Source organism: Tyto alba, unplaced genomic scaffold (assembly GCF_018691265.1).
Source record: "Tyto alba isolate M040663 unplaced genomic scaffold, T.alba_DEE_v4.0 Super-Scaffold_3, whole genome shotgun sequence".
Taxonomy (NCBI): Eukaryota; Metazoa; Chordata; class Aves; order Strigiformes; family Tytonidae; genus Tyto; species Tyto alba.
In genome coordinates, this window is record NW_024881304.1 from 14,986,030 (window position 1) to 14,998,778 (window position 12,749).

At 44.8% G+C, this 12,749-nt stretch overlaps 1 protein-coding gene across 11 annotated transcripts in view; it reads right to left on the bottom strand.

The window, feature by feature from the left end:
* The window catches only part of FOXP1 (forkhead box P1), a 390,943-nt gene that overhangs the window by 68,279 nt on the left and 309,915 nt on the right, over window positions 1-12,749 (bottom strand). For 9 of the 11 annotated variants that reach the window (XM_042799335.1, XM_042799339.1, XM_042799337.1 and 6 more), the window contains 3 exons: window positions 8,763-8,900; window positions 7,580-7,669; window positions 1,870-2,029 (listed from right to left, as the gene is read on the bottom strand). In XM_042799335.1, the coding sequence (XP_042655269.1) occupies window positions 1,870-2,029; window positions 7,580-7,669; window positions 8,763-8,900 (388 nt within the window). The remainder of the gene's footprint in view (window positions 1-1,869; window positions 2,030-7,579; window positions 7,670-8,762; window positions 8,901-12,749) is intronic. The other 2 variants (XM_042799341.1, XM_042799336.1) reach the window with 1 other exon arrangement.

The following is a 12,749-nucleotide window of genomic DNA, read 5'->3' on the forward strand; positions in this document are numbered from 1 at the left end:
CACATTCATTTCTTTCACATTACACATGAGCGTGTCTTGTCACTGCCCAATTGCCCTCCTTTGGACAGCTTAACTGATGTACTATACAATGAACCTTACCGAGCAAACTTAATAGTATAGGAGCTGTGGGAAAAATTAGAAAGGTTGAAGCTTGAGCCCGGTGGGTGTGTGCGAACAGCCTGGGATGCTTCCAACAATAAATCTGAAGCGCAATTAACGCACGTTACAACGTTTTGCAAGTATAAATGGCATTTCATCTACGTGCCCTTTTTCCTGGACTCACTCCATGCTTCCTCCCCATCCCACCACGTGCCGACGGTGCCCGATCGACTGCCGCCCCGGGCCTGATCCTGTGCTCCCAGCCAGGCTCCCCCCTTCCCGCCCATCAGCCCAGGCAGTCCTGATCATCGGGACCAGACTAGACCAGGTGTCCAGCTCTGGGATGCTGGAAAGCTAAACCGAGTCTTGCAGAGGCAGGTATCAGGTCCCCGAAAGCTTAGCCTCTCAAGACACGAGTTAGGCGCGCAGATACTTTTGTGGATCTGGCAAAAATATGCCCGAATAAACCACACCAGCCACAGGGCAAAGCAGTCTCCGCTCCCCAGTTCTGTCTCCACTTATCCACGTAAATATTCACCAGCCACCTCGCTCTCCTTTTTGCAGCTACGTACACGCAAAAAAGGAGAGTGAAGAAGCAATTTCGCCCCGTCCCCCCCATGTAACTGAACAGAGCTGAATGTAAATTCATTATATGGTTTAGCAACTAGTAGCAGCCCTAAGGCTGCTCTGAAGAGCCCAAATCATTCAACCCGAGCTGATTCGAGTTGCTGAGGTTGGTGCTTAAATTTATTACGGGGCAAGGGAAGGAAAAGGTATGATTATTCAGAAATACCAGCATCATGGTTGAAAGACCTGGTCTTCCCTGAGCCATGCCAACTTTGAACAGTCTGCCTTAATCACAGCAGCCAGAGCTCAGGCAAGTCTGTTTAAATGTCCCAAGGCTTGCAGACAAACCCAGTTTAAAAATAAAATAAAATAAATGCAAGCCAAAGAGGGAAAGAGAGAGAAAAAACCTCAGGTTATAATCACTGTCAAAAGTATCGTGATGTAAGTAGTTATTGTTTCAATGTATTGGTATCTTTAAAAAAAAGATTAAGAAAAAATAGGAATTTCAGCAAAGCAGTAACTTCTTGCAAAGTGCAGGACTGAATAAAGATGTAGGAGGATCTAATTGTCAATAACACCATTAAAATTATACGAAGTTAATCCCAATTTACCTCAGCAGGGAGAGAGGAATGAAGCTACAACGCGCACAGGCAGTGAAATGAAGGCCGTGTAACAGGCATGGAGAGGAGACACCGCCACCTCTCCCTCTCAGCTGCAGCAAAGGGCAATCAAATTTCTACAGTTTGGCAGCGTGCGGATCAGAGCTGCTCTGCGCCCGGCTCCTCGCCAGGCTGGAACCAGAAAGGGCCCAAATAACACATTTAGAAAAGGAAAAGCTGCTCTCACACTACTTTTAGCCATGAACCCAGCACCAAGAATCGATTAAGACGCCTCCTGAGGAGGATTTCAAGCCCAGATTAGTACAACCAGCAGCTCCGACTCCGCCAGACCAGCTATAGCTGTGCAAATGGAATCTGATCTCCAAACCGCCTGCCTCCCACTAGCCAGAGCGGTCCACGATTTCAGGGTTGCCCTTCTCAAAAAATATCTTCATAATGCCCACCTTGCCTCTCGGGATTTTTCTGTGCTTATTCTTTTATGAGCTTATGAGATCTCTCCCTCCCTCCTACCAAATGACGATTTGGCCCGCGTGCATGCCGTCGCTTGGCCAGACTGCCAGCAGCTCCCAAACCCCTCACCTACCTTGTGCAAGGGGTTGCAAAGGCAGAGTAGGCTGGCCAGGCTGGATCGTTAGCAGCCCCTGACGCTGCAAAGACAGGAGGTGCTGCTGTTGCAACTGCTGCATCTGTAAGAGTTGCTGCTGAAAGGCCAACTGCTGCGTAGCCACCTGCTGTTGCTGGGGCTGGAAAAGAAGACAAAATGAAAGAAATAATTGAAAATGCACATTTGTCGATACAGAGCAAAGCGTTAACAGAAGATTTTTCAGGGCTCCTTGTCCCAACACACTTCAACTTCTGATCGCAGTCACCTGGTGTCAAGGCAAGCCAGCGAGCCCACCACCCCGTATCGAAGACCCCAAGGCACGCTTAGGTGCTAGAGCTAACCACGGGGCTGCAGTTGATTCCCACCTCCAGTGGTTACTTCCATCCTACCCGAACGCCTCCTGACATCCCAGCTAAAAAAAAAGTATGCAGCATTCCTTGGTCACCCTGGTCCTCGTGGTTGTGTTTTACCCCAAAAGTGGCTGCACTTCAGCGGCGGGTAAAGCAAACGCTGCTGGCAGCTGTGGAAGTCCGGGGCAATTCTTCGAGGCAGAGAACATGTAGAACGTGAGATTCGCACCACACGATCACATCACACTGGGATGCAATGAAAAACAACCCTGCGCTGTGCTCTGTTTGCTCATGCAAGGGCTGTCTCAACGATTAAGGCAATACGACTGGTTTAATTTATGGTATTTTATACTTACTCTCTCTTATTCATCCATCAAGCCCCACAATACTTCCCGTTATGTTCGGAATCATTCTGTGCTGTATTTAAGGTTGTTACTTCTGCACTTTGAAAATTTTAATTATTCTCACTAGAAAGAAGATGGAGTTGCTTTACTCCACAGGGATGTGAACTCTGAACCTTCGAGGTGTAAAAGAACATGTTGCTTTTCTCACTACTGTACCCGGAGAAGCTTTTAACTACTCTGTTTATCACTTCTGACATAAATAAATGAGAAAAAATCAGACCTTTGAAGAAGAAAAACTTCATCTAATATTGTTAATTAGCCATGACAAACGATGAAATAACATTGTAAATCTTTCATAGAAACAGCCACTAGATTTTAATTACACACATTCATAATTTAGCAAACAACATCTTACTTGAATGTGAGTGTTTAATATGTACAGTACTCCAGGCTTCAGAGTCCTTAATTTTGCTCAGTTAAGGAAGCCTCTAGGTTTTTGCTTCCATGCTCATCTTGTATTTTATTTGCTTTGTTCTTTAAAATCCATGAAAGGCTTTGCATTTTGATAAATATCTTTTTATTTATTGTACAATGACAGGAGGAAAACTTTTGTTGTGTAAAACATCAATACATCATGCCAGTGTTTAGCAGTTCCTTGTGCTAGCCAAAAAAAATTAATGTAGATTTCCTTAGTAATTATCTGAGTGATAGAAAGATAATACAGTGCAGTAGTACAATAAATAGAAGGAAATTATCTAATATCCCTAATCTGCTAGGAATCATATCAAGGTGGAGGTCTTATACACATTATGGCTAACAATTATGGAAAGAAAAATTAACTCTTCCAAAACTGCATGCTTTCACAAACAAACCCCAGCCGGATCCCAAGCTTTTTGTCGCCCTTCCTTGACATGGAGCCAGAGGATCACTGGCCCCATTCCCTGCTGCTGTCAAGCAGGGAAAAAAAAAAAAATCAAAAAAAAAAAAACCCAAAACCCACTGGAGCTGTAGGAGCAGGACTGACGGACACCAGCCAGGGCTTTGGCCCCCACCTTCTCCTACCACCATGCCCCATCAACCTTAATACTGCAGCCAACTGTACTGACAGACAGTCAGTCAATATGTCCTACTTATAAAGTCAATTTTTCTCATTTCCAAAGAAAACTGATGACTTCAAGAACACAGTTAAACAAATAGGTGTTTAGATATTCTGGATCTCAGAGAGTTTTCATTTCTTTCCAACAGCTTGCTCAGACAGATCCAGTTGTTGCAACTATTTGCAGCAGCACCAGATGAATGCAATCCCCAGCACTAGTTACATTAAGAGTTAAAGTAATGTTTGCCTCCATAAATACTAATTTTTGAAATATATATGTACTTAATATATATAATAATTGGTATTACATAAAAATCTAATTTCAGTAAGCTGTGGTTTACCTACCTGCCACCTGAGTGTAAAGGGAGCATGTTTTGTGTTGTTTGTTTTTTGGTTTTTTTTTTTTTTTTAAAAAATCCCTTTTATATAAATTGACTGATGCCCATTTGGTTGTCTTCTCAGCTATCCTAAGAAAAGCTCTTGAACACTCTCTACTTTGAAAAGCCAGGATATAAAAGTATACAAGGCCCATTGTCCAAGAAAGAATTTAAAAGCAAGACACGTTGCCAAACTGCGCTCCCCACCCAGTTACCAAACACAGGATACAAGGCAGTTTGTTTACTTCTCACAATTGAATGCATACAAAAAAGGTCTCAGTGCAGTCCTGTTGTCAGGTCAGTAGTCAGTGTTAAAATGCTGAAATATCCTGATAAAACTTGCATTTTTGATCCCCTCCCTAAAGCTTCTGTCAAAGGTCTGTTTTCCTTTCTTAGGTTACTCCCTACTGCCTAACATAAACTGTCACAAATGCCGGAGGACAAACGGCCCTGCTCGGAAAACAACCACCAAACCGCCCAGCGCCGCGGCACCAAGCGGGGTCCTCCCGCGGCTCTCAAGCCCCCCCCCCCCCCCCCCCTTTGCCGTGGGGGGACCCCACTTTGCCGGGGGGAGCTGCAGCCCCACAGGCGTGGGGCCGGGATCTCACCCCGGCGCCTCTTGCTCTCGCTACCGGGCAGCGCGCGGCGCTCAGCCCCGGCTACGGTGCGTAGCCCTCGAGTAAAACCCACCAGAAACCTTACTGGGGTCCGTCTGTTATCCTGCTTGGGGGTCCGATCCCTCTTTACCGGCGGGGCTGGGGAGATTTGTTGTGTTTTTCTTCTCTCGCGACAGGACAATAGGACAAGGCGCTAACAAAATGACTTGGGGGGGGGGGGGGGGACGCAGAACATGAACGCGCTTGTTCCCATCTGTCAAGGTACAAACTCAGCCCTCGTTAGCTCGGCAGCCGCCGGTCCCCACCGTGGCACTGCTCATCGTGTGACCCGGCCATCAGCTTTTAGTACAGGGGGTAGGAGGGAATAAAAAAAAATTAAAAAAAAATAAATAAAAAAAAAATGAGACCACCACTTGCATGCTAATTTAGCAAGAATAACCCCCTTACGGCAAGAAACATGGAGGCTGAACAAGCCTGCGGGATGAAATGCGTCGCTGAAACGGGCCTCTACCAAAACCATCAGCAAAAACACCCTCCCAAAACCCTGGAAAATGCCGAAAAGACTTGAACCCTTGTTCTCTTAACAGCTACCATGTTAAAATGATCTTCTTGAAACGGGAAGGAGTCCTTTCTTATTGTTGCTTTCGATACTGTAATATCAGAAGTGTGACCACACTAAATCAGTGTGTTAGATATTGAAATGCCATCACATTGTCTAACTTCCCTTCTCGTCTTTTTTAACACAAAGTATTTTTTTCTTTAAGCTCCAAGCCCTCATCTTTGTGTCTGAGATGCTCTCCTGTCTGACAACAGCAATTTAGAAGAGTTAACTTTTATCGTTCATTCTGCTGTGTAACTTTCCCCTTCAAATTTCTTTATCTGCCCTCTGAGCTCATATGAACTTTCATGTTCTCCCAGCATGCAGGCTTGCATTCAAAACTATGTCTAATAGACCAAATAAGAGGTTAATAAGAAGTGGCAACAGAAAGAAAAAATACAATCCCTGGTAACTGATAAGAATGACAGTGGCAGCCCTTTATTGTTTGTCTTCAAATATAGAGTTAAAGATCTTTAAAAAACTAAATTTTGACGCCTTTGAAAAGAAAGAAGCACAAAATAACAACAGGGGGTTATTGCCTGCCAGCCACAGGGGAGAAGCTCCATAATTCTTATTCTCCCTTTTGAAGGCTGTTAGAAATCTGATTCAAAAAAGCAACAGCAGAAGGAGAAAGCCTCTTGAGGCTATCGCCATTTCCTGTGATCATGCATAATGCGTTTCAAAAGTGGGTTTTTACCAATTCTGTTGATCAATTGCACCTCCTTCATATTCCCTCTTTTTTCTGCTGTGTTTACATCTGATGTGACTCAATGACAAGCGCTGTCTGAGACTGTGAAACAGACCTGTCATGTTGATTTATGGGCGCATCAAACCACGACTTGTCCAAACTGAAGCTCGCAGTTCATTAATTAGAGAGTTGTGACTTTGAAGTCAGCTTTCAGACTGTGGTTTTTAACATTTGGCTTAATTTATATGCTCTTGAATGTGGATCTCTAAGGAAAAAACTGAAATTCCCTTCTTGTCTTTGAACTTCTTTTGACCGCACAATAATCATTTCTTTGTCCAGAGTGATGCCTGCATCCCAGAGTCATTAACGCGCATTGAACTGCCACTGATGAGTAAGCCCTACTGAATTAGAAAAACAGCCAGCAAAACAAAGCTGAGAGCATTCTGCACAGTGATATCTCACAATTACATGCCTTCCCTCCCTGTGCCATTTCCATTTTAATTACTGTTAGTCCTTTAGATTTACATTTTAGACACTTTTTAATCTGTTCCCTTTTTATTATAGTGGCGCCCGTAAGCGCGCTATGGTTAAGGTTGTGTCAGCGTTTCCATTATAAACCCCCCTATTTTCAGGGGTTTATAACTCAGCTGGAAAAATTCACTCTGGGTTGAAACTTGGCACAGGTGGCACAGTTTGCCAAAATTTCAAGGGGGGGCCGGGGCGGGGCGGAGGCAGCCATCGGTGCGTGCTTCGAGCAGCGCCACATGCGAAGTGACACACAAGCGCTGCCGCTATCGCAGGACATCACGCAGCATCTCGTGCCAAGGGGCAGCTTTCTAGGATCTACCCAAGCCCGCACCCATGTCAGGTTAAAGACGAAAGCCTCGAACTCCTTGTGACCAGAGAGGTGAGCTCGGTGCCTTAGGAAGAAATCTAATGGCGGCAAAATGAAATTTAAGCACACCAAAGCCAACAAAGTTTAGGACGTGGCAGGTATGGGGAGAGGAAAGCCTATTTAAAGGACAGGCAGAAACTACCCTGGCCCGGCCCGGCCCTGCCATGGACCGCGGTGGCATCCGAGCGAGGCCTCCTGCCAGCACCCCGCGGACGGGCGGCGCTCCCGCACTATCTCTGCCCCTCACACCTCGCCACCGACGCTGCTCCAGCCCGGTCCCTGCCGCTAAGCCCCCGCGGCGAGCAACGTGCCACCAGCATCTCTCCGGTTGGAAACCGCAAGCCCGAACTCGACGTCTCTTGGCATTCTGCCCTGTTTAGAGAGGACAGCTCCGCAGCCGGGCCTGCTGCCTTGCCCCCTTCCCCTTTACAACATAACTAACTTCCAAAAGCACTCTCCCCCAAGATGCAAGTCTAGATGCTTGCTCCAGTGCTCATACCGAACATCAAGGCACGGTCCCCTGCTATAAAATATGTGGCAGCAAGCAAGTGGGGAGCGCAGGAAAATACAGGCGAAAACAGGACAATAACTCTAAATCTGAAAGCTGAGACCCGATAGAGTCAGTGCAGTTGTGCAATCATTTATAAGATGAATGACAGTTTAATAGCCACTAGACAGTCCCCGGGGATCTGTGGTTTGAAAGTAAAATGGGTATTGTCTGTACCTCTTTAGGCTGTTTTCCAGCATGTTGTTGCTGTAAAAGTTGAAGCTGCAACTGTTCCTGTTGTTTCTTATAAAACTCTTGAAGCTGCTGCTACAAAGAAAAGGAAAGATGGTAAGTAACAAAGTGGAGAGCCAATTCAGTGTCCCTTTTGGTGTAACACACAAACTGTGATTTGAAAAATAGCATCCTTTTATCTGTAATGGTCTGACCTTTAGTTTGAAACTCAACAATAAATTCAGTGCACACTGACTATTCTTGGCATTATCGTTTGAAAAGTAATCTCCAAAATGAACTGATGAAAAACATACCATTTTCTACACAAACTAATTAAAATAAGGCAAGGAATGACCTTTGATTGTAACAACAAAGCCAAAATGCCCTTGCTGAGAGAGCCTGGCGAATCTCTGTTGTGAAACACACATGCTTTCTAAATGATAGGGTTTGACTGTATTAAGTGTTGTTCAATACATGCATAGACATCCTGGGAAACACTCTCCTCCTCCTCCCTGCTCCCCAGATGTGCGCGGCGCAGGCAGCGCTCCGGCACGGGCGGGAAGGGAGCGCGCAAGGCCGGGCTGGGGGTGGATGCTGACGCCCACCCGGGGTCCGCGAGCCCCCCGCCGTGCCGTGCCCTGCGACGACGGAGCCTCGGGGCTTGTCGGCGGCCAACTTTCAGCTGAAAAAGGACCGCGGGCCGTGAGAAACACTGACACGCCACACGGCGTACGTTGGCCGAAATCAAAGAGATTGAGGATTGCAAACCTCTTCGCTTTCACCGCCGGCGTTTCCACGGTCCTTTACGGTTCCGGATGGACATAACGAGGTCTAAAATGGGAAGTAGCACCCCGCTACCTTGTTTAGCCCAATTAGTCAGGGCACATCATGCTTTCTGGGGGACGCAGGCAAAAGCAACGCGGACATCTGCCGGAGTCCTGACACTTAAGTATGCATCTGTATTATTTAGCTGATCTTGGAAACACTCCTAGCACTGCTCCCTGGATTTGCTTCCAGTAGCTATTTCTAGAATTAAAAACAAAAGAGCAGTCGGTTCATCTCAGAGCATGGCTGCTCCGAGGTTGGGACCTGAGATGTGGGGAGCTTCTTCCCCCAGGAACGTTTTGGGGAAGCAAAGCCCTCCGGTATCTGTAGGGGCCACCTGAGCAGCTGTTAGGGAAACAATTACCTGTTGAAGCATGAGTGCCTGCTGCTGTTGGAGCAGGACTTGGAGTTGCTGGGGAGTTAGCACTTGTTGCTGGAGGATCTGCTGCATTTGCTGGGGAGTGATCACTTGAGGTGTCATCATAGCCACCGACACTGGAACCTGAAGCGCGAGAGGAGAGCAGAGAGGGGGGTCAGAGCGCATCGCCGCAGCCCCACGCCCCGCATCGAGGGTGCCGAAGGCGAGAGTCCTCGCCGCCCACCGCAGCAGGCACGGAGCTACCAACCGCGACGGGAATCCTTCAAAACAACCAATATGGCAAACTCCGTTAAGGTTTATTTCTTTTTACAAGAAACCCTCAGCTGGGCCCTTTCCCTCCCTGAAAGCCCTTGCCTTCCGCACAGAAACCCAACAGCCGAGTGTATCCCGCGCTGATGGGATCTAGACCCTATTACGACAGGTTTTTAAGAAAATTGAAGGAAGGTTCAGTGATGTGAATAACAGCGCTAGACTCCTATGCAATTTTAACAGAAAGGCCCTACCACGATGTCTTTACCATTCCATATTCACCAAGCATACAGATGTCTTCAATTCTTTCATATTATGTGAGATACCATTAAAAGCCGCTTTCCATGACATTTCAGTGACAAACAGCTACAGTGATGAACTTGATAGCATTTCATATTTGCAACTGTTAACACGTTTCTGCACGGGCATCTTTGCAAGGAACCTGTACACTGTATCTGAAAGGATGATGTCTTGTTCAGATAAAACACTGACATTAAAATGACAGGCTGTCTTGGCCAAGGTTACACAAATTGTATTCAAGCGGATACCTAATGACAATGCTATGAATTCTGCAAGCTTTCTAGAATGTAATTTAGCTATTCAAAATAATCACTGCACTTGTGTTTAATTTGCAGACTACATGAGAACCATTTTGTCAGTCCTAGTAATGCAAGAAGACTATTTCCCTAGAAACCCACCCTTCCACCCCAAAAAAGGAAAAGAAAAAGAGGGGTAAAAAAAAAAAAACAATAGAGGAAAAGACAAAACCCATATGAGTTTTAACAGTAATATTTAAGCACCTTACTTTTCTATAGTTTCAAATCAAATACGTGACAGCACAAAACTAAAAGCAGTAAAGGATATACTTTGCTAAAAAGGATCTCCTGTCATCTCATGTATTACAATAAAAGGTAATAATATGTTTAGCACTTTTTCTGTGAACCACTTTTTAGAAAATCAGCAGACAATAGCTGATCAGAAGATAAAGGAGTTAAAAAAAAAAATCTTCTAGTGTAGTAGTAAGCAAGAGAGAAATGCAGTATTAATTTTATGTAACATAATGTCTTAATATGCAGTTTATCTTGACTTTTTCACATGATTTGTCCTGTCATTTGCATAGCAAGCTCTCATTCCTAATTTCACAGTCATTATGCACTGATGTCCTGATTTCTCAGCATCACTAATTTTGATGAACTAAAAACGGTTCCTGAAGGTCAGACGCATGCACACCGCACACCTCCCCGCGCTGGTGTGCACAGGCTGTGTGCCAGGGCCGGGCCCTGCCTTGGAAACCCCTGCCCGACGTGGGCCAGGCCGGTGCGAGCGCGGGCGAACGGAGATTTAATTACGGGTCAGACGCCCGGCCCGGCGAAGCCAGCGGCCGCCCTCCCGGGCCCAGGGGAAAGCCGCCGCCTCGGCACGCGGGACCAGCTCGGGGGACGCCGAGTCATCAGGATGGGTAATCCCATGAATTCAGGATATCTTAATCCGTAGTCTTTCAAAAACTTTCCTGGGAGTAGAAAATTATTTAACTAAATACTGCCATCGCTATCTTCGCCCCGAAGCATGACTCACCTTCATTATTCGCATCCCCAGCGAAGTTTACTTTACCCTCGGGTTTGTACTACCTTCCATTGAAGTTGGACTCAGCAAACAGAAGAGGAAGCATGTTTAAGTATGTTTTCTGTGCCCTTCTTGGAAGATAGACAACACAAATACTCTTCAGTCAGATTTATGACGACAAGCAGGGATACAGACAGGAATAGGGTGGGGTGCTGTAAACCCTACACATCGGTGATTAATACGAAGGGCCACATTCTGCCGTCAGCTATGCAGAGACAACTCCCATTCACTTCCATGGCTTTTTTGCATGTTTATCTTGGGATAAATCTAAGGATTTGGCCCTACCTTTGAAAACTGGCCATGTACCTTCCGGTGAAGGATCTCCTAGCTGCACACTCTTCTCTAGAACAGAGCACTTACCCAGCAAGAAAAAATACAGTATATATGCACATATATCACATATACAGCACACCTAAGAGTACAAGTTTGCGTTGATCCACTCGACTTCATTTTACCATCTGAAACCACATTTTCACACCACATCTGCGCCTCTAAAGAAGGTCCTGCCTTCCACTGATACACACGGCCAACAGCCACATTTAGCCACAGTTTGTGCTTCCGCCTGTCACCGAAAGCGACTTACGGAAACCTTTGACAAATCCGAATAAACCAGAAACTACCGCGTTAAAAACGACACGCACGTCCCAGAGAAGTGTGGGCACACGTATGGTTTGAGGACTTTAAATACTTAAGAATGATGGCCTATATATCCACTCTCTTAACTCCCAACGTCCAACTTTTTCATGTAGCTAGTCCCTGGTAATACTAGGAATCAAAGGGCATGCAGCACCAGCAATAGGCTATTATAGCCCACACTTTATTACCCATTACTACCGAGGTCATTAGCGGTAAGAGTGATTGTACCGGTCTTAACCTATTGATCATTGTAACTACTATCATTTAATCCCGTGTTGAATGTCTGGAAAGCTGCTAAAGGCACACAAGAGAGAGTGCTTTAGCGATGAGAAATATAGCCAAAGCTTGGAAATTACACTTTGATTCATAAAATCTAGCCAGTGGTTTAAATCAATAGTATTTAAAACAGTCATGTAAGTTCTTAACTACAGCTCTCTAATATTTATGGGTCCCTTTTTGAGTGTATTCAGTCAAAACTAAACTTTATTTTAGATACTGTGCAATATACTCTACACTACATTAGATAAAAAATATTTATTTCTGATATTTTGTCCGATAGTAAATGAAACCTAAACTGAGGGCTATAAATTAATTTTAGATTTCTATCTCTCAGATGTCAACTTAAACGTGTTGCCAAAAAAAATTACAAACCAACTTTAAAAATGGCTTAACTGTTTAAGTACATGAAAACGAGCGTGTTTTATGAGTTAACAATGAATCACAGAAGGCAGTTTATGAAGAACTAAAATAATTCTGTCTTACTGCCTTCAGGGAGTTGAAGTTCCAATTAAACTACTGGCAGATATATTTAAAGAATGCTAAGTTAGCATGCAGAGCATCTTTTTTTAAGTTGTTTATTTCTATTTTCCACATGAAACGCGATTGTTGTTATTGATATTATTAAGGAACTACTTTTGGTATTGTTGACTGATAACAATAGGGTGTGGTAGATACCCAGCTGCATGTAAACCTGGCAGCAAAGGTAAAAATACAGCTGCAATTTGGCTTTCAGAGCTGTACTAGTATAGACCTGCTGACATGCTAATACCATCAACGGCAAAAAATATCTTTAATACTCACAACTGTTTTCAGAGACTGTTTCTCCCAGGGTTTTGCCTGCTGTTCCTCGGCATCCCCCCCAAAGCCCTCCTGTTCCCCCTCCGCTAACCCCCAATTTCAAGCTCTGCAAACACGCTGTATTTTGGTGAGACCGACCAAGGAAAACTTCCAGAAACTTGAGCCAAATTCACCCTTAACTTCACAACGGAGTTACAGCAGGGATGCATTTGTCACTCCTGCATGAAACTCAGACAAGGGTCACAGGGATGAAAATGATTTAGTCCTATTTAATCATCTCCATTCCCACATTTTCAGTGAGATTAATATAATTAAATAGTAGCTAAATAATTTCAAGTAGTTTAATCTTGTATGAAGTGAAAAAAAAAAAAAAAAAAATGCCATTTT